Here is a 24225-nt window from a genome sequence, read left to right as displayed (position 1 = left end):
CATTCCATCTATGCAGGGAATTGCTGCTGAGCTGAAATAATACAAGTGTCAGGTGTGATACCCTACCCTCTCTGCTGGCTTCATACTGCTTTTGAAATGGGCTGCTCTCAGGGGCTTGAATGCACTCAGCAGCAGTAAAATGATTAAAGATTGCTAATTATTTTTTCTATGTTAATAATCTGTATGCCTCATGTATTGTACAGCCCACACTGCTCTGCCCTTCCCTTTTCTGTTAGTACCTGTGCCCTTGTTGTGCGAAACAAAAACCAAACTGTGCCTGCAGTCACGTGTATCTAACTAAAGGCTTTAAAGTCCCTTCTTCTAAGCTTTCTTAGCTACTGATTAGGACGTTCATCCTAAATGAAAGGATGAGAGAAGGATAATTCCCAAGATGCACAGAATAGCTACAGTGTTTGACAAATCCTGCTGACCTCCCCCCAGTTTGCTGCTCCTCCTCCACCCTCCCAGGCTTGCACCTCCTCACCCACATAGGCAAAATACCTTGGAGGATATTTTTAATGCATATGAATATAGAATCTAACGGATGGATTTTTTTCTGTGCCTCTGAGTGAAAGCACTGCAGTTGAAGGAGGCTATGCTCTTCCTCCCTCCTTCTCCTGTGTGCAAAACTCAACTAAGGAATTGCCAGTGGAACTTCTTTTTCATACCTCAGTCATGTCTCTAGTAAGCCCCCCAACCCTCACTGTTGATCTTAAAACAGCCTCACAAAGAATGAACCCAGCAGGTGTTCTTCATCTGCTTTTCAGAAACAGAAAATATTTTGGAGGGTTGATGGTCCCAGGGTTTTTTTTTGCCAAAAGAATCATGCTGCATGCCTCTGGTACCCTGGCTAGCCCTTGTTCCTGGTTGAGGGACCTGCTCCAGCAGCGACAGGAGAGCAAGGAGAAGATCCAAACACCATAGTCCAGCTGGGGCACTTTGACTCATTGCTCTCTATTTAAAGAACTCCTTTGACTGGGGCTAGGCTAGTGACAGGGACTGATTTTCTTCTTCAGGCCCTGATGCCTTCACTGCTGGCATTGCATTTCATTCTGTGCTCTATCAGGAGGGTTTAAGAGATCAACAAGTAACATCATCTTGAATTAACAGATTTTTGCCATGCTTTTTCATGATGCCTCTTTGTTTTCAGCCTGGATGCAAACAGTGGTTGAGAAAGGGTCCAATGCATTTAGCTGGATGCAGGCAGTGAGCAGCCAGAAGACCCAGAGGCTGCTGAGGAGCCTTGGCTGCAGCAGTGACCTCCAGGTAGTGGGTGGGCAGAAGCTGCTGATCAACTCACTGCTCAGAAAGGAGGGACTGACCTCACAGTTTGTCAGCAGCAGTTTTCTCCTCCAATCTCTTTCCAGTTGGAAGAGTCTGATCAATTAAACCGAGGATTGGGAAACAGACTTTGAAGCAGGCAAGTTGACTTATCGTGTCTGGGTGCTCAGTCACAGAGATGAGCATGACTCATGGTGAGTTAATAAGGGAAGGTCACATTGGCTTTTTCTGTATGAATGAGCATCTGTAATATGCATCAGAAATAGTTTTTCATTTTACCCATTGTGAGTTAACACAAATTGTCATATTTTTGATAGGCAATTTTTTCAGGTGAGTTTAAAATTAGTTTAATATGAACAAACCATGTCAGATCAAGGTCATCCTGGAACAAACTTCTTCCAAGAGACTGGTTAGCAGTTAGCCCCAATTACAGAATCAAAACTAGAAATGGATTTAGAAAATAGAAATAGAAATGGATTGCAGCCTTGAGTTGCTGGAATTAACTACAAAACATGTACTGGGTGAATTAGGGGCTTCTCATTGTGCATCTAGATGACTTTTTGCTACTCTTGATCCAGTTAAAAAGCAAGACTTGCTGACTGCACTGTAGAAATGAGAAGCAGGCCTAGCATTGATACGACTGCCTGGGAAATGAATTAGTCCTTCTCTTGCTGGCTTCTCTGGCAGAAGTGATGAAAGATGATTCTGGTAAGGCCGGAAAAAGCTTGTATTTTAACCACAGGAAACCTAAACCATGAGGACAATCACTCAAGCTCCTCCTGAGGCAGTAACCTGAGAAACTAACAAATTATACTAACCTCAACCTTTCAAAATTTTCCATATTTTATTTACTAACAGCCCCACTTATCCTAGAAAGTCCACTTTCCCAAAGTAAAAATAAACAAGTGACAATATTATGTACATAACCACTAAAAAAAAAAAAAAAATATGTATGTATGCATGCATTTACCAGGAGTTCTGAGGTAATGCCTGAGCTGGTTTCCTTTCTTGGATTTCATGAATTTCAGAGCTCGGTCTGACAATTGCTTTAAGGTAATCTACTTGCAGTCTCCTTCTGAAAGACTGCAGACTTTGCCTCTGCAATTCTCTGCTCAAGCCTTTCCTTTGATTTTCTATGATCTATTAGTATTTCACAGCTGAGTTTTTTCATTTACATTCCAGTCTCTTTTCTCCTTCCTACTTTTGTTGATGTTTTTGTTGTCTAGTTGTTACAGCAGAAAGAAACAATTTCACAATAAAACTGTTTTATATCCTCTTGTGTTAATGTTTTTTGCTAGATAAACATGTATTTCCTTTCCATTAGAAATGATTAAACCTATGTGGGCCTGTATAACCTGAGCAGTATCTTTGATTTAGTTATAATATTACATAATAATATATAATATATAAAATATATAATATATATATTATTTTCACAATGTTTGGGTTTTCCTGTCAGTTGTTGCACATATACTCTGGTTCTTAGCTTCCAATCTGCATTTTGCTAATGTTGCAGACTTCAGGGCTGCTGGCATAAAGTATCTAGCTAAACTGATTTCATGCTATATTCCCTGATATTGGTACTTTTAGAAAGGAGGAAAAAAAAAAGAATCCAGTATTGTGGAAACAAAATAGTTAATGTCTCATAGGCCTCTGCAGGCCTCCCTCATTAAGACACATTTGCAGGTAAAGGTTTTGCCAGTCAGCAAGATTTAATTACAAAGGAGAGGATTATTCATAAAAGGAGTGGATTATTTGTAAAAGGATGTACTGTCTAGAATCTCTTTATCTGAAGGCTTTAAATTGCTGTTGTTTTATCTACCATATCCTGCTTATCTGACACAGTTTCGGTGAAGAAGGGGTTGTATAACCTGCAGGTATATCAACACTAACTGCCCCATTTGGGCAGAGTTCTTATCAGCAGGGATGGTCACTCTTCTGCTCTGTGTTCTCTCCTATAGCAATAGTAATTAAAATGCTTCTGTTCTGACCTGATCTAAATCGTATTGCAGTTATTTCTGCAACAGTACCAACACTTTTCTTCCAGGACATCCAAACAAATTCATGCCACTGTAGGACCATGAAGCTAAAGCTCCTTTAAATATTATTAACATGCACAGCGTTATGTTCTTGTCTTTACTTTGCTCCTTCTTTGACATCAAGCTTTCAACATCTACTCAGATCTCACCATAGCTCTTTTTTGTGATACGGTGCAATTTTATCAACTTTCTGTAAAATTGGCAGTACCTCTGTTATTTCTGAATTTTCACTCAGAAATGTTTTTGCTGTACATTATCTTTGTGAATTTCTTTTTTTTTATAGCAGGGTTACTAGGATCAGCAGAACATTTTTTTCAGCAACTCATCTATTTTTTACAAAATTTATCTCTGGGCAGTCTTTCTGTACACAACCCTCATAAAAGTACCCTATATTTTATTCCCAAGAAACTACAGAAATATGGGATCTGAACACATGACTTTTTAGGCACTCTTGTGGGAGATTTGATGCATTATGTCAACTCTGAGCAACATACATGGACTGGTATTTTCCAGTACTGCCCTAAGTGAAAGAGAGGTTGCTCTTCTGCACTCAGGTGGACGGGGAGGTGAGAAAGACAGAGAAATGGTGCAGGGGTGTTCCTGGATCTTGCAAGAAAGGCCCAACAACAACAGACTTAATAAACCAGCTGTTTTAATAAAACAGAATAAAAAGAGGAGTATAGATAGTGAGTAAATCTTATGCAAGGTACCCTGCTTTCATGCAACATCAGAAGGACACCAGATGGATTTTCCCCACAGCACGCTGCACGGATTCTCTTCTCCCTGCCATGCTGCAGTGGCTTTTCTTTTGTGTAACAAACAGGAAGACATATCTTCTCCTGACAGGCTGCCATATTATCTCTGTTGTAACATCACCAGTGCATAGCACAGGCCAGCATGGGTGACTCCCACAGGTTCCTGTATGGCACCTACTCATGCGAAGACACTGGCCTGACGTACAAGACCCAATAGACATGGCTTGCTCAAGATCACAAACTCCTCAATGTCTTCTGCAAGACTCCCAATACTGTTGTATAAACCGATGGGAGTGCTGTAACAAATGTAGATGTGCCCTGCACGTGCTTGCGAGACAGCATCACGTATTGGTGCTGGCAGGAGTATTATAAACATCTGGTTCCTTCTAACAGTGAGGAAATTTTCATCAGAATCTTTTGTGTTTGCTCAGTCATTGCTTAGTGTTGGAAGAAGGCTGTAATGGAAACCTCTGTTGCTCAAGGCCTTCTTGTCATATTGAGGTACAGCCCAGGGAAGGTAGGAAGAGAATGAGCTTAACAAATAATAATGAGCAAGCAGGAAAAAACATTGCAGCCATTTCCTTTGCTACTCCTCCCTGCGATGTGAGTCAGTAGGGCCACCATTTTCATCTTCTCTTTCTGATGCTATTGCATAGATAAAAATCCTTTCTCCCTTGCAGCTTGAAAATTAACAAGACCTTTTCAGTTTACTATAAAGAGTACAGAGGTGAGAACCAATGCAGGCTATTCCTGGATAAAAGAAAGCCTGCTCTCTTTTCTTTAGGTTTGTATGGCTAATATGTACAGTACAAAAAAAGACTAACAGCAATTTTTTACAATAGTAAAAAATGTAGCATCAGCACAGAGCAGAAATTCTTTTCCAGCTGCGTGATACAGTGCCTGAGTTTTCTAACTGCAGGTTACCAAACTGCTTTTCTTGGCATGCATATTTGTAACTAAAATTCAACTGCACTTTTTGAAGAAACATGTCTACTAAGTTTGAATACAGGTAATTAAATTCTACTTACATAAAAGCCTCCCTCCAAGTTGACCTAAGTACAACTTATTACAAAAGAAAAACATGTCCAGTATGAAGGATGAAGAATTTTTACCATGGATCACAGCAACCCATCACAACTAAGAAAAAGGATTAACACTAACAACTAGTTGACAGAATGAGATATAAGTTGTCAGTGAGACTTCTGAGAAATTACTAACCAGCAACTTAAGCAAATACTCATCTGACTTACTGTTTCTGAAGATTTGTTCTGTTACTGAGGTAAGATTGCAAACCTGTCCCCAAACCTCGAGATACTGAAAAAGAGATCGTGTGCCATCTTCTGGATGCCACAAGACACTGCCATTACTAAATATTAAACAAAACTTTTTGTAAAGTCTCTCTCTCCATGCTGACAGACAGCAGAACAGAATGTATGCAGTAGCGGCATATTTAGGACTTTTTTTTTTTTCCACTTCTCCTTCTTTTATCTATACTACCACCATTCCTTTTTTGTTCAGCTGAAGTTATGTAAACAATGATTCTGTAAGTCAGCCAAAGTTACTCACACTGAAGCAATGAGTTAAAGTGTTAGCATTAAACAGATGGTGGGGAAGTAGGATGAGAGAAAAAAGAATTAGGAAGAGGGTAAACTTGAGGTAGAATAATTTTTTAAAATAATTTTGGCCTGATGGTACAAAACTGGGAGGGATGGCTGACACACTAGAAGGCTGTGCTGCCATCCAGTGAGATCCAGGCAGACTGGAGAATTGGGCAGACAGGAATCAAATGAAATTCAATAAGGGCAAGTGTAGGGTCCTGCACTAGGGAGGAGTAGCCCCAAGCACCAGCACAGGTTAGGGGCTGACCTGATGGGAAGCAGTGCTGTGGAGAAGGAGCCGGGAGCCCTGGTGGACATCAAGCTCTCCATGAGCCAACAATGTGCCTGTGAAGCCAAGAAGGCCAATGGGATCCTGGGGTGCATTAAGAACAGCGTGGCCAGCAGGTCGAGGGAGGTTATCCTCCCCCTCTACTCTGCCCTGATGAGGCCACATCTGGAATATTGTGTCCAGTTCTGGGCTGCCCAGTTCAACAAAAACAGGGAACTACTGGACAAAGTCCAGTAGGATGACTACAAACCTGGAGCATCACTCTTATGAGGAAAGGCTGAGAGAGCTGGGTCTGTTTAGCCCAGAGAAGACTGAGGGGGGATCTTATCTACGCTTATAAATATCTAAAGGGTGGATAGCTAGAGGATGGGGCCAGACTCTTTTCAGTGGTGCCCAGTGACAGGACAAGGGGCAACAGGCACACACTGGAACACAGGAAGTTCCATCGGAACATGAGGAAAAACTTCACTGTGAGGCTGACCGAGCACTGGAACGGGCTGCCCAGGATGGTTGTGGAGTCTCCTCTGGAGATATCCAAAACCCACCTGGATGCAATCCTGTGCAACCTGCTGTAGGTAATCCTGCTTTAGCAGGGGGGTTGGACTAGGTGATCTCCAGAGGTGCCTTCTGACCCCCACCATTCTGTGATTCTGTGATTATCCTATAAAATAACTAGTGCCCACAGATCTGTGAATTGGTAGCATTAGTGTTTTGTGGTGTTACATAATCTGCTTCTCAAGACAGACCCCAGCATTCAAACAAACTGGGTACCATTAGCTTTGATTGCAATTAGATATGAGCAAGTCACAGATACTTAGGCTGCTTTTCCTTATTAAAAATTAGCCAACAGAATTAGAGGTAACTCCATTGGCACTTCTGTAACTAGTTACACTGGTAAAGCTAGCAACTGTGTCTTATAAGAGTAGTTGGAAATGGTTAGGAATTCACTTTAAGGACTTTGATGATCCTTCAAGATATCAATATGTGCTTTTATTTAAATACACGCAAGTACACTACAGCAGTCCTGAATAAGACCCCAGGACTTTTTTGGCATATATACCACTGACATAAACAGACCAGCTTAAGCTGTCTACTATGTGGTAGAGACTGAATATGCATATGTATCTGCTATCTTGAATGGCACATGTACAAATTCAATTTATTTCAGCTGGGTCAGGCCCACAGAAGACAGTGTTAATCAGCTGGGCATATTAAAGCAGTGCAGTAACACACCTACAACATGAAAAGTGACTGGAAACAGGAAATTAAAGGAGAGAAATGTGGAGGGGACCTTTACTTTCCAATACAGAGTGAATACAGGATGAGTGTTCCTGTCCAGATGTATTTTCCTGAAGGAAATCCCTGCAGTACTAGGATGACAAATCATGGGCGCATACAAATAATTTTTCCTTAGTAAGCAACTACAGTTTGTCATAATTAAACAACAAAAAAAAAATTGTATTTTTCATAGATTTCCCCAAGTATCTGCCTTATTCTGAAGCATTTGAGCTTTTCTGAAAGAAAAAGCAAAAAAAGAATTACTGGGGAAGAAACAATCACTGTTTCTAGGCACCGGAGCAGGGTGCAAGATGTGACTTCTCAGGTATGAGGGCTTACAGAACGAGGTCTGGCAACTGCCCGTCACCATGACCAGGCCTTGCTTATCTGCATTGCATTGCACGAAGGCTGCTGGACTGGCCGGATCCAGCCGCTCCCTCAGCACCGAGTCCAGCGAAGTCAGTCGGCAGGACTCACACCGCCGCGACCCTGACAGCCGAGTACGGTTCGCCCTGAGCGCTACCGCCTGCCTCCGTCCGCAGAGCTCCCTTGGTTCGGCTCCCAAAGCGGGTGACCCGCTTCACGCCGCGCAGGCTGTCCTTCGCAAGCTGCCGGGCGCCCAGCCTCCGGGAGCAGGCCCCACGGCCCCCCCCCGAGCAAGCCCCTACGGCCCAGCCGATAGAACGGGCAAGAAACAACACTACACCCAACCCCGAGGCAGCGCAGAACTTCAACCCGCCTGGGTGGGTTGGGTGGAAACGGGGGTGTGAGCGAGTCCATTTTTGAGGTGAGGCAGGTGCTGCCGGAGACTCTGTGAACTGAAGACCAGAGCGCTCCACCTGTAACTGCTCCTCCTCGTGGTAGTGCCCAAAACAAGGCAGAGGTGAGCGCTGCGCGCCGCTGGAAACGGGGCTGCGGGCCGGGCGGGGAGCTGGCCGCTCCGCCCGCCATGAGGCACCTGCCGTACTTCTGCCGCGGGGAGGTGGTGAAGGGCTTCGGCAGAGGCTCCAAAGAGCTGGGCATCCCCACGGGTGAGTGGGGTGCGCGGGGGCCCGACCCGGCGGTGTCACTCCGCCTCCCCCGGCCGGGTGAGGGTAACACCCCCGTGGAGGCCACCGGCGAGGCGTTCGCCACGGCTCGGCCTCGGCCAGCCCGCGCGGGGCCGGTGGTCCGCACCCGCCGGGGTCGGGCCCCGGCGGGTTTCAGCCGCCGGTAGCGCTGAGAGCACCTGAGCGGAGCCGTGCCGTGCGGAGCCGCCGCCGCCGCCCAGGGGGAGCACGGGCGCCTGGTTGTCCTGCCGGCTGGGGGTGCGGGAGCTCGGTGGCGGGTGACTGAGGCCGTTTGGAGTCGGGAGGCGCCCAGCTGTCCCGCACCACGGCGCTATTGGCGTGACTTGCTCTTTCTGTGAATAGGCTTGCCTTGTTCCGCGATAGTTTTTTTGGTGTGGGTTTTGTTTTTTTTTAATGTTCCTTACAGCCTTGTTCACTCGTTTGTGTTATTTTCCAACCTGCTGTTAAACGATTTTTTTCGGTTTGGTTTTTGTTAGTTAGCTCATCTGATAATGAACATGATGATTTGCAAGATGCTGAAAGGTGATCATACGCTCTGTGTATTGTGATGTGATATGGCCGTTTGAAAAACGTCCCTTCTTATAAACTTGTTGGACCTCAGATTAGGACAAGAAAGCAGACATTGGGAGTAGCTTTAAGGAAGGAAACGTGAAGTGAATAATGCAGAGATTAAAAAGCAGAGCAAGTGCAGGTGTCCTAGAGAGAAGAATATTTTCCCATTGCTGTTGTCTGTTTGACCTGTTCGAATACAGATAGAGGTGTCATTCAAATTTCAGTCATTTCTAAAGACAGGCTGAAGTCAGTGGGCATTTTGCACAATTCGTAATAGGCAAGAAAACTTCCCATAACAAATCTTGAGATACTGGACATGTAGCATCATCTGTTCATATAAACTTAGGGGTTTTTTCCTTGATTGTTTATATATGGCTTATTGGTATCTGGGAATGTGGGAGGTAAGTTTTTTCTGCTTATGAACTGGGATAGAAATCCACTAACTGTAAATTCTTTAAAATCAGCTTGAAACCTTGCATGAAGAACTCTACCCATGTCTGAAGTAGAAGTAGGACAGTTGTTTGGCTAAAGGCTTAGATTTATTCCCCTCAGTCAGAAAGGAACCTATTTATTTATTTTTACATATTATGTGTACTAAAAAAAATTTATGTAACTAATTCTTATTGGCAAGTGACTAAAATCATAACCGAATTTATTTTTACATACTTTATGTACTAAAAAAAAACCCCAAGTAATTCTGAGATGTTACTTTACAGTGCAAAAGAAACTTGATTTTTCTGTTCTTGAACCATAGTAAAGCAGTGGTAATCCTAATAGTGAAATGCATTTAGGCTGCATATTTTAGTTTATTAACTATAGAATTAACTATTTAACTATAGAATAGAGTGTATATAACTGTGAAATAGCCTGTGGATATGTGGTAACTCTGGTATTACCACAGAGACTACAATTTATGAGGCTGTTTTGTGGTTTATACTTTGTAAGTGGCACATTGCATCACTATGATCATCAGTGTTCTGCACGTAAATAGCATGTAGACAGAGCTTGGCTTTTAGGTGTTTGAGAATTGTGATGTGCTTTACTTACACAAATGTACGCTTTCTAAAATTTTTGCAGCTAACTTTTCTGAGGAAGTAGTCGAAAGCTTTCCATCCGATATCTCTACTGGTGTATACTATGGATGGGCCCTGTGTTGGAAATGGCGATGTGCATAAAATGGTTTTGAGCATAGGATGGAATCCTTTCTATAAGAATATTAAGAAATCAGTGGTAAGAACTTTACTTTGTGTGGTACTTTGATTATAATAATGAACCAGACATTTACTTTGAATAGGATAAGCAGAATTTGATCCATAAATGAGGTTAGAAATTCCTTTTGCTGTTATAAATCTATTTTATATCTATCTCAAGTGTTTGTATTCCAGACAAGAAAAAAAATCTTCCAAAAAACCTCTCAGTAGCCATAAAGCATTCAGCTGTAGATAGATAAAATTTCTTTTCATTTGCCTCTTTCACCATTACTTAAATACTTATGAAATCAAAATTCGTATGTCCAAAGTGTGCTGATACCTAGATAAACATAAGCTTAATAGATGTATTCAATTTAGTGGTTATGAGACATATAGAATAAGCTGGAACATAATAATCTCTCATCCTCTGCAATCCATCCACATTTAAAGTATGATATTCTGGGGTATCTTAATCTGTAATGATTTTTCAGTAATTCTTCTTTTAAATGGTGGAATCCATACATGTGGTGCTGTGGCTGAATATAAGAATGAAGATCCAAAAGTAAATAGTAACAAGGCAGAGTTAAAATACTGAATGGTGGCATCTATGCTTTCTTGCTGTCAGGTGCTAGTGCTTTTCCTGACTCTTGCAGAACTTGGTTTTAATTGCTAATACTTGGAAGCAGTTTTATTTTGACATGAATCCCTGCTTTGAAGATAGCTCTTTTCACTCCTTTTAGAATTTTATTATTCAGTTCCTGTGAGTTCCTTGTAAAAGCTCTCTTTAAAACAATTGTTTGAATCAAATTCATTACAGTTATTTGGACTCAGCAACTTAATGATCAAACAAATCTGTACATTATTTGTGATTTTCTGCCTTGAAAGTCTTACCTTTGAAATAAATATCGCAATATTTCTAAATGCCATGCAAAGTACAATTCTCCGTACTAACGTAATCAAAAGCTCTAGCCTCTTAATCTTGCATAATACATGTTAGACAAAGTGTCTCCATTTTCCTGGTATGTGTGGGAGAGAATTCAAATTAGAGGTATTAGCTCAGCATCCTTGCAACAAGGGAAATAAACTCAAAATGCATCATGATAATTATCAACTTATTTCTCTTCTTCTAGGAAGCACACATTATCCACACTTTTAACGATGACTTTTATGGAGAGATTCTTAGTATAGTCGTTCTTGGGTATATTCGATCAGAAAGAAACTTCAGTTCTTTAGGTCAGTATTGCAGGTCTCTTAAACTAATGTTTTATTTGTCAGGTTCTTGCATACTGGAAGTACTGCGTCATTGTTGTCTCTCTGTCTTCATAATCAGCTGTTTCATGTAGCTGTTTCTCAAGGGCAGAGAAGCCTTACAGACTGACCTGAGACTGACTAGAGAGCTGGGTAGTCACCAACCACATGAAATTTAACAAGAGCAAGTGTTGGATTCCGCACCTGGGATGGGGTAATCCTGGTTATACATAAAAATTGGGGGGTGAGAGGCTGGAGAGCAGCCCCGCAGAAAGAGATCTGAGGGTTTGACTTGAATGAGTCAACAGTGTGCCCTGGCAGCCAAAAGGGCCAACCGTGTCCTGGGATACATCAAGCACAGCATTGCCAGCCATTCGAGGGAGGTGATTGTCCCACTCTACGCTGCACTGGTGTGGCTCCATCTTAAGTACTGTGCGCAGTTCTGGGCGCCTCAGTATAAGAAGGACATCAAACTGTTAGAGTGTGTCCAGAGGAGGGTGACCAAGATTGTGAAAGGCATCAAGGGCAAGACTTACGAGGAGTGGCTGAGGTCACTTGGTTTGTTCAGCTTGGAGAAGAGAAGGCTGAGGGGTGACCTCATCGCAGTCTACAACTTCCTCAAGGGGGGCAGCAGAGGGGGAGCTGCTGATCTCCTCTCTGGTGACCAGTGATAGGACACAAGGAAATGGAATGAAGCTGTACCAGGGGAAGTTCAGATTGGACATTAGGAAAAGGCTCTTCACTGAGAGGGTGGTTGGTCACTGGAACAGGCTCCCCAGGCAGTGGTCATGGCACCAAGCCTCTTAGAGTTCAAGGAGCATCTGGATGATGCTCTTAGTCTTATGGTTTAGTTTAGGCAGTCCTGCGAGGAGCAGGGAGTTGGACTCAATGATCCTTATGAGTCCCTTCCAACTCGAGGTATTCTATGTTTCTATGTCTTACCTTTGACTTTTCAGTAAAATGTTTTTTTAGCTGAGTCTACTAATACGTAAATCAGTCGTATTAAAAAAAACAACCAAACCCCCACAACTTCCAGACTATCAATATTTATTTCAGTCTAAAAATTACATTGTCATGTCAGTCATCTGAGCAGTAGCTTGAAAATCATGAGCTTGTTGTAAAAGCATTGGTCTAGTCTGTCCATTTCTTTTAAAAATGATGCATCTGTGCTAAAACTGAAACAATGAATAAAATTCTGTTGACTTGTTTGATAAAATGCTTGGAACAAGGAAAAAGTAGTGTTTACAGCAGTGAAAAGTGGAATACATGTCAAAAGCATGTGGTGTTAGAGACAGAGAATCTTGCCTTTCCAACTTCATAATAATAAATATATTCTGCCTCTGTGATTGTTTTCTGGTGCTCTGTAGCACATCCCTTTTCATTTGCTATTGTGTGTTCAGAATTCAGACCAACTTTAAATATTGCTTTTTTTAAAACTTCTCTTTTGCAGAGTCACTCATTTCAGCAATTCAAGAAGACATTGAAGAGGCAAAACGACAGCTAGATTTACCAGAACATCTTAAACTTAAAGAAGACAACTTCTTTCGTCTGCCAGAAGGCAAAACAGTAAACCACTAAACAAAACCATGTGTTTTTTCTTTTAATCTCTTGGAACTCTTTTTTACACTACCATGTATCATTAATATATGATGTATGTGTGTGTACTGGCTCTGGCTGGGATGGAGTTAATTCTCTTCATAGCAGTTCATATGGTAATATGTTTTAGATTTGTGACCAAAACAATGAAGATAACACACTAATGTTTTAGCTATTCCTGAACAGTAGTTGCACAGCATCAAGACCTTCTCTGTTTCTTGCTCTGCTCTCCTAGTGGGTAGATTGTGGCTGTGCAAGAGGTTAGTAGGGTACACAACCAGACAAATGACCTGAACTAACCAGAGATATTCCATGCCATATAATGGTCATGCTGAGCAATAAAATGAAGAGGAGGGGTTTTAGGGAGGTTGGCCATCTTTTTTTTTTTTTTGGGGGGGGGGGAACTGGCTGGGCATCAGTCTACCATGGGAGGTTTTGAGTGATTGCCTTTGCATCACTTTTTTGTTTTCTTTTTTTCTTCTTCCACTTCTCCTTTCTTGTTAATCTATCTTTATCTTGATCCATGCATTTTCTTGCTTTTATTCTTCCATTCTCCTTTCCCTCTCCCACTGTGGGGGAGTGTGGGGGAAGTGAGCTAGTGGCTGTAGGGTGCTTAGCTGCCTACCACGGTTGTCCTGCAACATGTTTAGGTAATTGTGATTGGAACTGAACACTAAAACCACACAAGATGGTTTAAGTTTGTTTGTGTTACTTGATCATTTAACCAGTCATGCAAAAGGAGTAGAAGGCTGTTTTTAGGTCTTTACAAAAATCCTGAACCCAGATATTGCCAATCATTTAGCGATGTTAGCACATGTGGAACAGACCAAAGATAGTTGTAACCTCTTCTGCCCCCAAGGTGTGGAGAGTTAAATACTTCAGTGAAGACCGTCAGTGCTTCAGACAGAGTTTGTTATTCCAAACTCTTTTCCCCAATTTTCTGTCATTTTTTAGTCTGGATTGTAGGTAGCAGCTTAGAAAATTTTTTTATTGAGTAAAAAAATTTACATGTGGTGCAGGAAGCAATGATTAAATAACAGTAACGAGTAATTCACTATAGTTCCTATTTTTAATATGCTATATAGCTGTCATGTTTGTAGTTGTCATTTCAATTGAAATTATTTACTATAATTTTAAATTAAATAGAGGAAATGACTGTTACTCATTGAGTTACTGGAATGTGAGATAGATACTTCTGCCTAGTTTTAATGTGCATAACTTATGTGATTGTCTTCTGAGGAAGTGTTTCACTAAAGTTCAGTAAGTGAATGACAGGAAGAAAATTGCAACACTGCAAAAGTTCAGACTTAAACAGCACAGAACCAGTCTAACAATATTTCTGCTTTTTGGGCCCTAAGACAGAGGAGGTAACTACAGGCAGCTGCGTTAGATGAGGAAAACTTCTGGGCTGGTCACTATACTGACAGCGAAATCAATGACTTCAAGGTTGAAGTTAGAATGTAAGGCACAGGAAAATCCATTCAACCGCTGCACTACACGCAGGTAAGACCCAAACTTTTGACTGCAGATCAGTGAAAATCTTAGGGGATTAAATCATGGCGATCAGGTGAAGTCCCTGTGACTGTAAAAAAGGGAAACATTGCACCCATTTTTAAAAGAGTAGAAAGGAGGACCCTGGGAACTACCGCTCAGCCTCACATCTGTGCCTGGGAAGACCATGGAACAGATCCTTAGAAGCTCTTCTAAGGCACATGGAGGACAGGGAGGTGATCTGAGACAGCCAGCATGGCTTCACCAAGGGAAGTCTTGCTTGACCAATTTGGTGGCCTTCTATGATGGAGTGACTACATCAGTGGACATGGGAATAGCCATGGATGTTGTCTATCTGGATGTATTGGGTTTGCGCGGCAAGGTTTTGGTATTTGGGAGGGGCGGGGGCTACAGGGGTGGCTTCTGTGAGGAGCTGCTAGAAGCTTCCCCCGTGTCCAACAGAGCCAATGCCAGCCAGCTCTAAGACGGACCCGCTGCTGGCCAAGGCTGAGCCCATCAGCAATGGTAGTAGCACATCTGGGATAACATAGTTAGGAAGGGGAGGAAAAAAAAAAAAAAGGAGCAAGGGCTTTTGCAGCCAGAGAGAAGAGTGAGAAGATGGGAGGAACTTTGCAGACACCAAGGTCAGTGAAGAAGGAGGGGGAGGAGGTGCTCCAGACCCCGGAGCAGAGATTCTCCTCCAGCCCATGGAGAAGACCATGGTGAAGCAGGCTGTCCCCCTGCAGTTCATGAAGGATGATGGTGGAGCAGAAATTCCACCTGCAGCCTCTGGAGGACCCCATGCTGGAGCAGGTGGATGCACCTCAAGGAGGCTGTGACCCCATGGGAAGCCCGTGCTGGAGCAAGCTCCTAGCAGGCCCTGTGGACCCATGGAGAGAGGAGCCCACGCCAGAGCAGGTTTTCTGGCAGGACTTGTGACCCCATGGGGGACCCACGCTGGAGCAGTCTGTTCCTGAAGGTCTGCGCCCCGTGGAAGAGACCCACACTGGAGCAGTATGTGAAGAACTGCAGCCCGTGGGAAGGACTCACGCTGGAGAAGCTTGTGGAGGACTGTCTCCTGTGGGAGGGACCCCATGCTGGAGCAGGGGAAGAGTGTGAGGAGTCCTCCCCCTGTGCCGCTGTGGGGAGGAGACAGAGAAATGGAGAGTGAAGTTGAGCCCAGGAAGAAGGGAGAGGCGGGGGGGAGGTGTTTTAAGATTTGTTTTTATTTCTCATTGCTCTGTTTTGCTTGATAATAAATTGGATTAATTTTTTCTAAGTTGAATCTGTTTTGCCTGTGATGGTAATTAGTGAACGATCTCTCCCTGTCCTTATCTTGACCCATGAGCCTTTCGTTATGTTTCTCCTCCCTGTCCAGTTGAGAAGGGGGAGTGATAGAATAGCTTTGGGGGCACCTGATCTCCAGCCAGGGTCTACCCACCACATTGGACTTCTGTAAGATCTTTGACATGGTTCCCTACATCCCTCTGTCTAAATTGGAGAGATACTGATTTGATAGATGGACTGTTTGGTGGATGAGGAATTGGTTGGATGGTTGCTTCCAGAGGATAGTTGTCAGTGGCTCAGTGTCTGGTTGGAGGTTGGTGATAAGTGGTGTCCCTCAGGGATCTGTATTGCGACCAGTATTTAATATCTTCATGAATGGCATAGACAGCGGGATTGAATGTACCCTCAGCAAGTTTGCAGACGACACCAAGCTGAGTGGTGTGGTTGACATGTTTGAGTGACAGGATGCCATCCAGAAGGACCTGGATAAGCTTGAGTAACGGTCCCATAGGAAGCTATTGAGGTTCAACAAGGCCAAGTGCAAGGTCCTGCACATGGGTCAGGGTAACCCACAGTATCAATACAGGCTGGTAGATGAAGGGGTTGAGGGCAGCTCTGTGGAGAAGGACTTGGAGGTACTGGTGGATGAAAAGTTGGACATGAGCCGGCAATGTGCACTTAGAGCCCAGAAAGCCAGCTGTATCCTGAGCTGCATCAAAAGAAGCATGAGTAGCAGGTTGAGGGAGGTGATTCTGCCCCTCTACTCCGATCTTGTGTATTATTCTAATGTTGCTAAGGTTGTTCATAAATTCAGCTCTACGAAGCCACTGACAGTTTTGTCCTAACCGTTGCCTGAACATTTTCAGCACACTTTGGCCTTTCTAGTAAGAAAACAGTAAAAGGAAATGAACTTGTCAGAAATACTTAAAAAACAAACCACAAAACAAACCTCAAAACAAAAAAACCCCCACAAACCCACCAAAAACAGTTTAATAGACTTTTACTGTATGCATGTTGGAAATTTGTACAAGAATTTTCTTGAAAGTGAGTTGGTTTTTTCTCTACTTTAAAATTGAGGGATGATGGGAGAATTTTTTTTAAACTTTTTTTTATGTAGGGAGGCATTCTTGAGTATATAACAATTCCAAGGTCTTGTTTTATGTTCTGCTGTTCTGGAAGAACAAATAGTAGCCATGTTAGTCAATGTAACATATTGTCAAGAGCATATTAAAAGAATAAATCTGGTGGTATAGCTAAGCTCATAGCTGCCTTTTAAAATTATTTTTTTGCCTGTGATTTCATGTGTCTGTTGTGGAAATCATAATGCCTTAGGCTGATTGTCTTAGTAACACTATTCTGTAACTGTTAATGAATGCAACTCTCCAAAATTCATTTTATCATTTGGTTTTAAAACTACCGTGCTTGAGGATAAAGAACAGTAGCAAAAAGAAAACTTGAGAAATTTAGTTTGCTCACAGCTCTCACCTGAAGTGTGAAGTATGTATACTGTAAAGTAATAAACTGCTTTTTGCATGTTTTCCTTCAAGTTAGAGAAAATGTAATTGCATTCATTTGGCTGAGTGTACCTATCTCTGCACATAATTCAATATAAAATATTGTATAGTGATTTTTAAGTTCAATTCATGATTCCTAGCACAGTATAATCTTTATGAAGGGTTATATTTTTGTACTATGTGCAAATAACTATTTCAATTTATCTTACGACATTGTACCATTGATAAAAGAATGTAATTGAGAAAGTAGTGATGCGGCTCCTCACCCATTTTCTGATTGATGGTATTATATGTGATGCAGATCATCAGTGCTTATTCTTTAGCATATACTGAAAGAGGTGCTGCAGAGTTCTTTCATTACAGCGCTTAAACTTCCTTTTTGGGGAGCAGGGGAGAGTTGTTCTTGCTTACGAACTTGATGCTACCTTATTTATATTCCAGATATTTGCAGTTCTTTATTTGTAAGGCAATATGTGAACACAAAGGGAGGCATAAAGGTCACTGAAATTGTTGGTATTCAAGCAATGTAAGTATTTCCACAGTTTCAAATACTTTTTAAATAAAGCCTGAAATTGTTGGAGTTCAAGCAATATAGTATTTCCACAGTTTCACATACTTTGAAAATAAAGCCTGAGGTGCATTTTAATTGACTGTCTCCTTCTGAAGTTTATTACTGTTCTGGAATGGAGTTTGTTGACAATGTGAGAATAACAGTATAAGTATTTTTTTCAAACGCATATAGGTGGTTATGGTCTTATTTGGGTAGCTGTGGCATAAAACTCTCTGATGTTCTAATAGCCTAAAGAACCTGTGCTTAGCAGATGTTAAAGTGCAGCATGCCTTCATGTCTAGAAAATGTACAGGTACAATGTGCACAAATAGTCTTCCGTAGTTATTCATACAGGCGTCTTACAGCCTTCCTAGAAACAGATATGGAATCTGTATTCAGTTGGTATCCTTTTGACTTTAGAACAGATTCCCTATGTACTCAGAATCTACCTGAGAATGAAATCTAGCTCACTAAAACTTGAAAATAAATTAAAAAATCCTGATGTTTTAAAAATATGTGCCTATAAAATTAGGATAGTTATCACGTTAAAATTGTTACTGATGTGAATATATTTTCATTTATTTTCAATAACTGTTGCATATGTGGACATGGAGACTATCAAACATCATTTTCCGAACAAGCAGAGTGAATTAAAATGCTGGGAAGGAAAGTGTCACCAGTAGCATTTCTAGTAAAGAATGGTACTAGTGCGAAGTCTAGTTTACTGGAAACTCCATAGATGAATGAGAATAGTAAAGAAAGAGGTACAAGGGAAAGGAAGGCTTGAGATGGAAAAAGGCTTGAGAAGCAAGAAGGTGAGAGAAATTTGCCAAATGTAACAGGTATGAAATCTAGTTTAGTGGGATACTTGCAACATCTGAGTTGAGAGGTTGTCCTGAGCCAAGGCGATTAAAGTTCTTACTCCTTTGATTAGTTGCAGATGTGTATCTGATAACTGTGGCTAAATATAATAATCACAAAGGTGAACTTGAAAGTTTTCTTCAAAAGATTTTGTCCTATTTTTATATCTTTGATACCTTGATATTTTGATAACTTTGGTATCCTTCTTAGAAAGCCATTTCTAAATTGCTGTGTAGAGATACTAAACCAACTATTGTTGGTATCCTTTTTAATTCTTATTCTGCCTTAGACTTCTTGGAAATAGTTTATTCAGTTTCTAATCTGTGAGAATCACCGCTTTGTTGTATAATAGTAAGAGTTATTGTCAGCATTGCTGGTTAGTAAGTTTGGTATCTAAGGAGGGTTCTGACAAAGACTTAGTTTCTAGGGTGCTTTCCTTTGCTATGTCTAGCACAGTTAGGTGTCCCAGTCCTGTGCATGGCTTTGTAAGGGTGATTGCCTCAAACCTTTGACAGAATAGAGTGTTCAGACATTGTTTAAACTACTTAAAGTGTGTCTGAAAACCAGTCCCACTCTGGGGATTTTTGTGCTTTATTTAGGACATAGGGGAGCTACGTCCTAAAAATTCAATAACCCCAAAATAGAGTTCTCTATCCTCTTTATTTCAAAATTTAAAACTGCTTGGTTCTTTTAGAAGTCAGATGGAAAGAGTTGCATCCTGTTCTTCTCTTCTGGTTCAATTTTTTAAACATTAATCTAGGTCAGGGCAAAGGTCCATCTGCTGCAGCTGAAAATGAATCAAACCTGTATCTTGAAACACATTAATCTGGCTCAGGCCTCTTGGGGAAAGTTTATCTCATACTTTCACACTGTTTATATGTAGACCTTCATATAACCTCTATGTGGCATCCCTTAAGTTGGATCAGGAAAGAATGTAATATGGTGTGGTGGTGTTGGGGTGTCATAAGGATTGCTTTTTGTGCAGTGGACTCCAGTGTACTTTGGTGTTTGTCATGGATCATGCTGCTTTAACAGCACAGTGTCCACACTGGAGGCTTGGATTTAAAAATTAAATCCTCAAGCACCTATTTTTGTCAGGTTTGTGTTTAACACTTAAGCACTATAATTTCCAAGGATTCAGATGTTCTACTAGTTTTCATTCTGGAATTGAAATGAGATTTTTTTAAAAATCAAATTGCCATCAAATTTATTTTGTAATGAATGTGGTCTATATAGGGCTATAAATTTTCCCCTAATTTTCTTGTATTTTTCTGAAGGGAGAAGACAGACATAAGAAAAATTATAAGCAGAAAGCCCTACTTGCTAGTGTGATGGTTAGAGAATTTGAAATATGTTGTTCCATTCCAGGGGTATTTGGATAGATTTGTGGCCTATCTAGGTTTTTAAGGGGATTAGAACTTTATAAACATTGCTGACAATGACAGTGAGTATATAATTAATTATGTAACTTAAGGTACTGATTTTATATAATGGCCATATTCTGTAATGACTGAGAAGTTATTTTTGTTTTGGTTTTTTGTGGCTCAGAGTAGCAAAGTGCTTAGTATCTTTTTTTAATTTGTTCTGAGGTTATGATTAGCGTGCTTTTCCATAGTGCTAAGATTTGTCAGTGAAATAAACTATAATGCAGTGCAATGAATACAGTAAGATTTATATTTGGTTTTTTGGTGGTTTTTTTTAGTAATGATGATAGTTAAGTGACAAAATTAGGTTTTTGCATTAGAAAAAAAAAGAACTGGGAAATGAAGAGGATGCTAGGTGACAAGAAGGAGGAAAAAGGATACAGAAAAAATATTGGATGAAGATTTTAGACATGACAGGTAGTGAGAAAGGATGGAGGAACACAAGAAAAAAAATGGAGCAAGAACTATTTAGTGTAATGGATGTTAGGTATGTTAGGTAAGTGTAGCACCTGAACTCTTCCTGAAAAAGAAAACGCTCTTATCTAGATGCTAAATAGACAATCTAAATGAGGAAGCATAATAGAATACTTATTTATCTTTTTACTATTCAATTAAATATGTTATATAAACTTGCAAAGTCATGCAAGGAGATAATTAGTGCATCTGTTTTGTTTGTTAAGGTCTGAGAGGAGATCCCACGTAAAACTGAATCTGAAAAGGTATGACAGGGGAAAAAGCCATAATTACTGCCTATTTTGTAACATATCTTTTCCAAGGGAAAAAATGTCTTTTGTCATGTTAACAATTAATAAAGTCACAATAGATATGGTAAAATCAGCCAACTGATGTGTTAGGCAACTTCTTAGATATTTCCGATCAGTAGGAAACAACCAATAATGTGGGAATGTACAGGACCTACCTTGAAAGGAGAACAGAAATTACATGTGCGTATGTCTCCTATTAATTCTGCATCTTAACCCCTATGAATGTATCTAGTTCATTGCAAATATGTCTGTGTACAGTCAGAATCTTTAGTCATCTGTTGTTTGATATGATAGCTTATTATTGTCATATATATGTGATAATTAGGAAAAAACACAGTGAAAAAACCTCTTGAAGTCTTTCTGTTCAAAAATGCTTTTGAGCCCTTATTCAGAATATCTGTCTGTTCCTCATAAGGATGCTTGTCTGGTTACTCCTGAAAGTTCAGGCCTGAAACCACATGTACACATAAGAGGCTGAGGGGAGATGAAAAATTGATAGTTAGTCCTGGTCTACTCTGAAAGACATTCTTCTAGCCCTCTCCTGCCCTCACCCCAACAGGGACTCAAATGAACATAGATGACCTAGGTAAAATAGCGACTTAGTATGGATAATCAGAATTTTTCTATAGGTAACTTTTAAAGTGGGAAATTTGATTGCTAAGAAAATATTTTTTAATGCAAAAATATATATTTCCTGAGAAAACCAAATGCCTCAAAATATCCATTTGAAAGGCTTCTGTGGTAACTTATGCAATTAAGTTTATCTTATTTTCATTCCCATCTTTAGTTTGCAATTTCAGCCTGAATCCTCAGCCAGAAGTCCTGCAATTGCTATACAAGACCCAGAGGCAAATATGTGTTATGCTGTGAGAGGGTGGTCTGATTAGGAAATAGCCTGTCTTGGGCCTCAAGACACTTGAAATGTAACTCTTACAATCAACTTTTCTCCATCTCCTTTCTAGCAAAACCTCAGGGCAGAGCCACGAAGAGAAAACTTTTCCCAATTTACATAAACTCTGTGGAAAGAGGGTGTAAAGAACACTGGTAATCTATACTTTCCTTTGAAATCAAATTACTGCATTACATGAGAGGTAAGTGGGTGGTAAAACTATGTAGGAGACATGATTTTTATGAGAACTTTTGGAAAGAGCTTCCTTATTGAAAGGGTAGTGAGAGAGAGTTCCCTAGGATGATAGAGAAAATAGAAGTAATGGGTGAAGACTGAAGAACAACTTTGGAAACTCCATGGATGAATGAGAGTAGCAAAGAAAGAGGTGCAGAGGGAAGGAAGGGCCTTGAGATGGAAAAAAAACTTGAGAAGCAAGAGGGTGAGAGAAATTTGCCAAAGATAACAAGAATTTGAGGCTGATTAAAAGAAAATTTATTAGGGAACAGTTGAATGGAAAAGATTCCTTAGCAGCTTTGTTTTCAAAAGATATTTGTTTCCTTTGGGACATCTTTCTCAATATGGTGGGTGGAGAAGGCAAGAGAAAGGAGAAATGGGTTTGTGGAAACTAAGGATTTGTGGAATTGAATAACTGTAGATTTGAGTTTCTCTACCTTTTTTTCAGGACAGAGTGTAAGGGGCTAGACACTAGAAGTCCATAAAATAGGCCAGAAAAGCAGTAATTTTTTGTGTGATGTGTTTATTACTGACTCCCTTGGTTGTACTCTATTTTCCATGAAGTTTCTTTACATGTGTGACTCATGAATGTGATTTCCTTTTGTGCCAATTAACTGTTAAACTTTGTTTTTCTTGGTGTCTTGTGGACTCTTAGCAGGGAGTTTTAATTGTGAGCACTGTAAAAGTGATATGGCTCTGTGGGTCACTGCTTGGGTCTCCCTGTCCACTACTTTGAAACTTCCACTTTTAAAAAAAACCAAGCAAAAACCGTGAATACGATTCTCTTCCTCGTTTCATATCCTTCTAACTTAATTCATCAGTTATTTACTGCTCTCCCAAGAAGACTGGTTCATGTTCAAGACAATTATCTGCCATTTTGTAAGACATGCACCTTGCCACCCTACCCATGCAGCACAAAGTCATGTATGTACCTGCACGCGTGCTGCCACCTCTTAAGAACAGGCTTATCATTTGAGCAGTCACTTGAATCCCTCTCCAAAAGCACTGCTTATTTGGCTGGAGGGAATTTACCAGTACTGTTTCTCTCCTAACAGTTCTGCTTGTGCAGCTTTAGCACTACAAGGAGGTCCCCTTCTGCTTTTGACAGCCAGGATCCCTGACTGCATGTGACAAGTTCTGAAAGCCAGAAGGAAAATGTCAGACTGTGGAGCAGGAAGAATCGGAAGGGAAAGAATAGGCAGCTGGGAACTCAAAATGCAGTTGAAATGGTGTGCCCAAACTACAACAAAGAACCTCTTAAAAAAATGACATTTAAGAAGAATTTGGAGTTCGGTGTTTTGTTGGTTTTGGGGGTTTTTTTTGGACGCATACCTGGAAATGTAAATTTGTCCCTGTCTGACTTGCACAGATTTAGACGAATCTTTTAAGGAACAGGTTTTCCAAAAGCAGTGCTTATTTGCATTTGTTATCAGTGTTTTTTTACCATTTGGGTTAACTTTAAATGCAAAAACATGTTTTTTATAAAATAATGATAAGGATAGTCTGAAAGCCCATAAACAAAACACTCATTACATCTATCACAGTGTTTTCAGACTTCTCAGGCATAGCCAGGATTAAGCCTTTGAATGTGAGGAGACATTTCAGGTCAAAGCAAATTTTTACAGTTGTGTTTTAAGCCATTAACAACAATAATAAAGCATATTGTTAATTCAAACCAGTTTAGGAGAGCAGAATAATACAGTCTTTTTCTTTCAGTACGACTTTTCAAATGAATTTTTCACTCTTCTTTCCTTCTTCAGTTTTTTCAGAACTTCACCGGAAGTTTTTCAGAACTTGAACAAAGTGACAGATAACATGCATTTCTCTGAAGTACCTTCCCATTGTATAACTTTTGATAAATATAGGTCCTTGTTTTGCCTTTTGTGAACTCACATGACTTTTAATTCCTCTCTCTTACTGAGGTGCAATGATTAAAAGGTTAAAATTCAAAGTGGAAGCAACAAACTTCTCCATAAAATTTCTTTGAATTTAGAGATGGAACTATCCTGAGGTCTTTAGGAATACTTAATACAAAAAATTCCACAGAGGCATTGAGTCATTAAAATTAGATATTTTCACACAATTCCTTTTAGACACTAAATCTAATTAATTGATTTATAGCTCTAGAGCGGCTTCTTACTGGAAATCTAAAGGAACTCTAAGAGTGAATGAAACTTGACATAACAGCATTTTCAAGACAGTTTTGTGCAAAGCATTTATTCTTTCACGACAAAGGGCCATAAAGAGCATCCTTTTCTGTAGTATAAATTATATGTCTGTAATAATAATAATAATAATAAAAAATCACATTGCTT

General features: G+C 40.5%; 1 protein-coding gene across 1 annotated transcript; it reads left to right on the top strand.

Moving 5' to 3' along the window:
- The first annotated feature begins 8189 nt into the window (after nucleotides 1–8189).
- LOC104635636 (riboflavin kinase) lies at nucleotides 8190–12903 on the top strand. The gene is given in 5 exon segments (XM_075740414.1): nucleotides 8190–8271; nucleotides 9940–10010; nucleotides 10012–10092; nucleotides 11183–11285; nucleotides 12751–12903. Coding segments are annotated over 5 exon segments (465 nt in total). The 3' UTR covers nucleotides 12879–12903.
- Nucleotides 12904–24225: the final 11322 nt, after the last annotated feature.

This window comes from Balearica regulorum, chromosome Z, assembly GCF_011004875.1.
Source record: "Balearica regulorum gibbericeps isolate bBalReg1 chromosome Z, bBalReg1.pri, whole genome shotgun sequence".
Taxonomy (NCBI): domain Eukaryota; kingdom Metazoa; phylum Chordata; class Aves; order Gruiformes; family Gruidae; genus Balearica; species Balearica regulorum.
The sequence above is the reverse complement of the archived record's forward strand: the minus strand, read 5'-3'. Positions and strand labels throughout refer to the sequence as shown.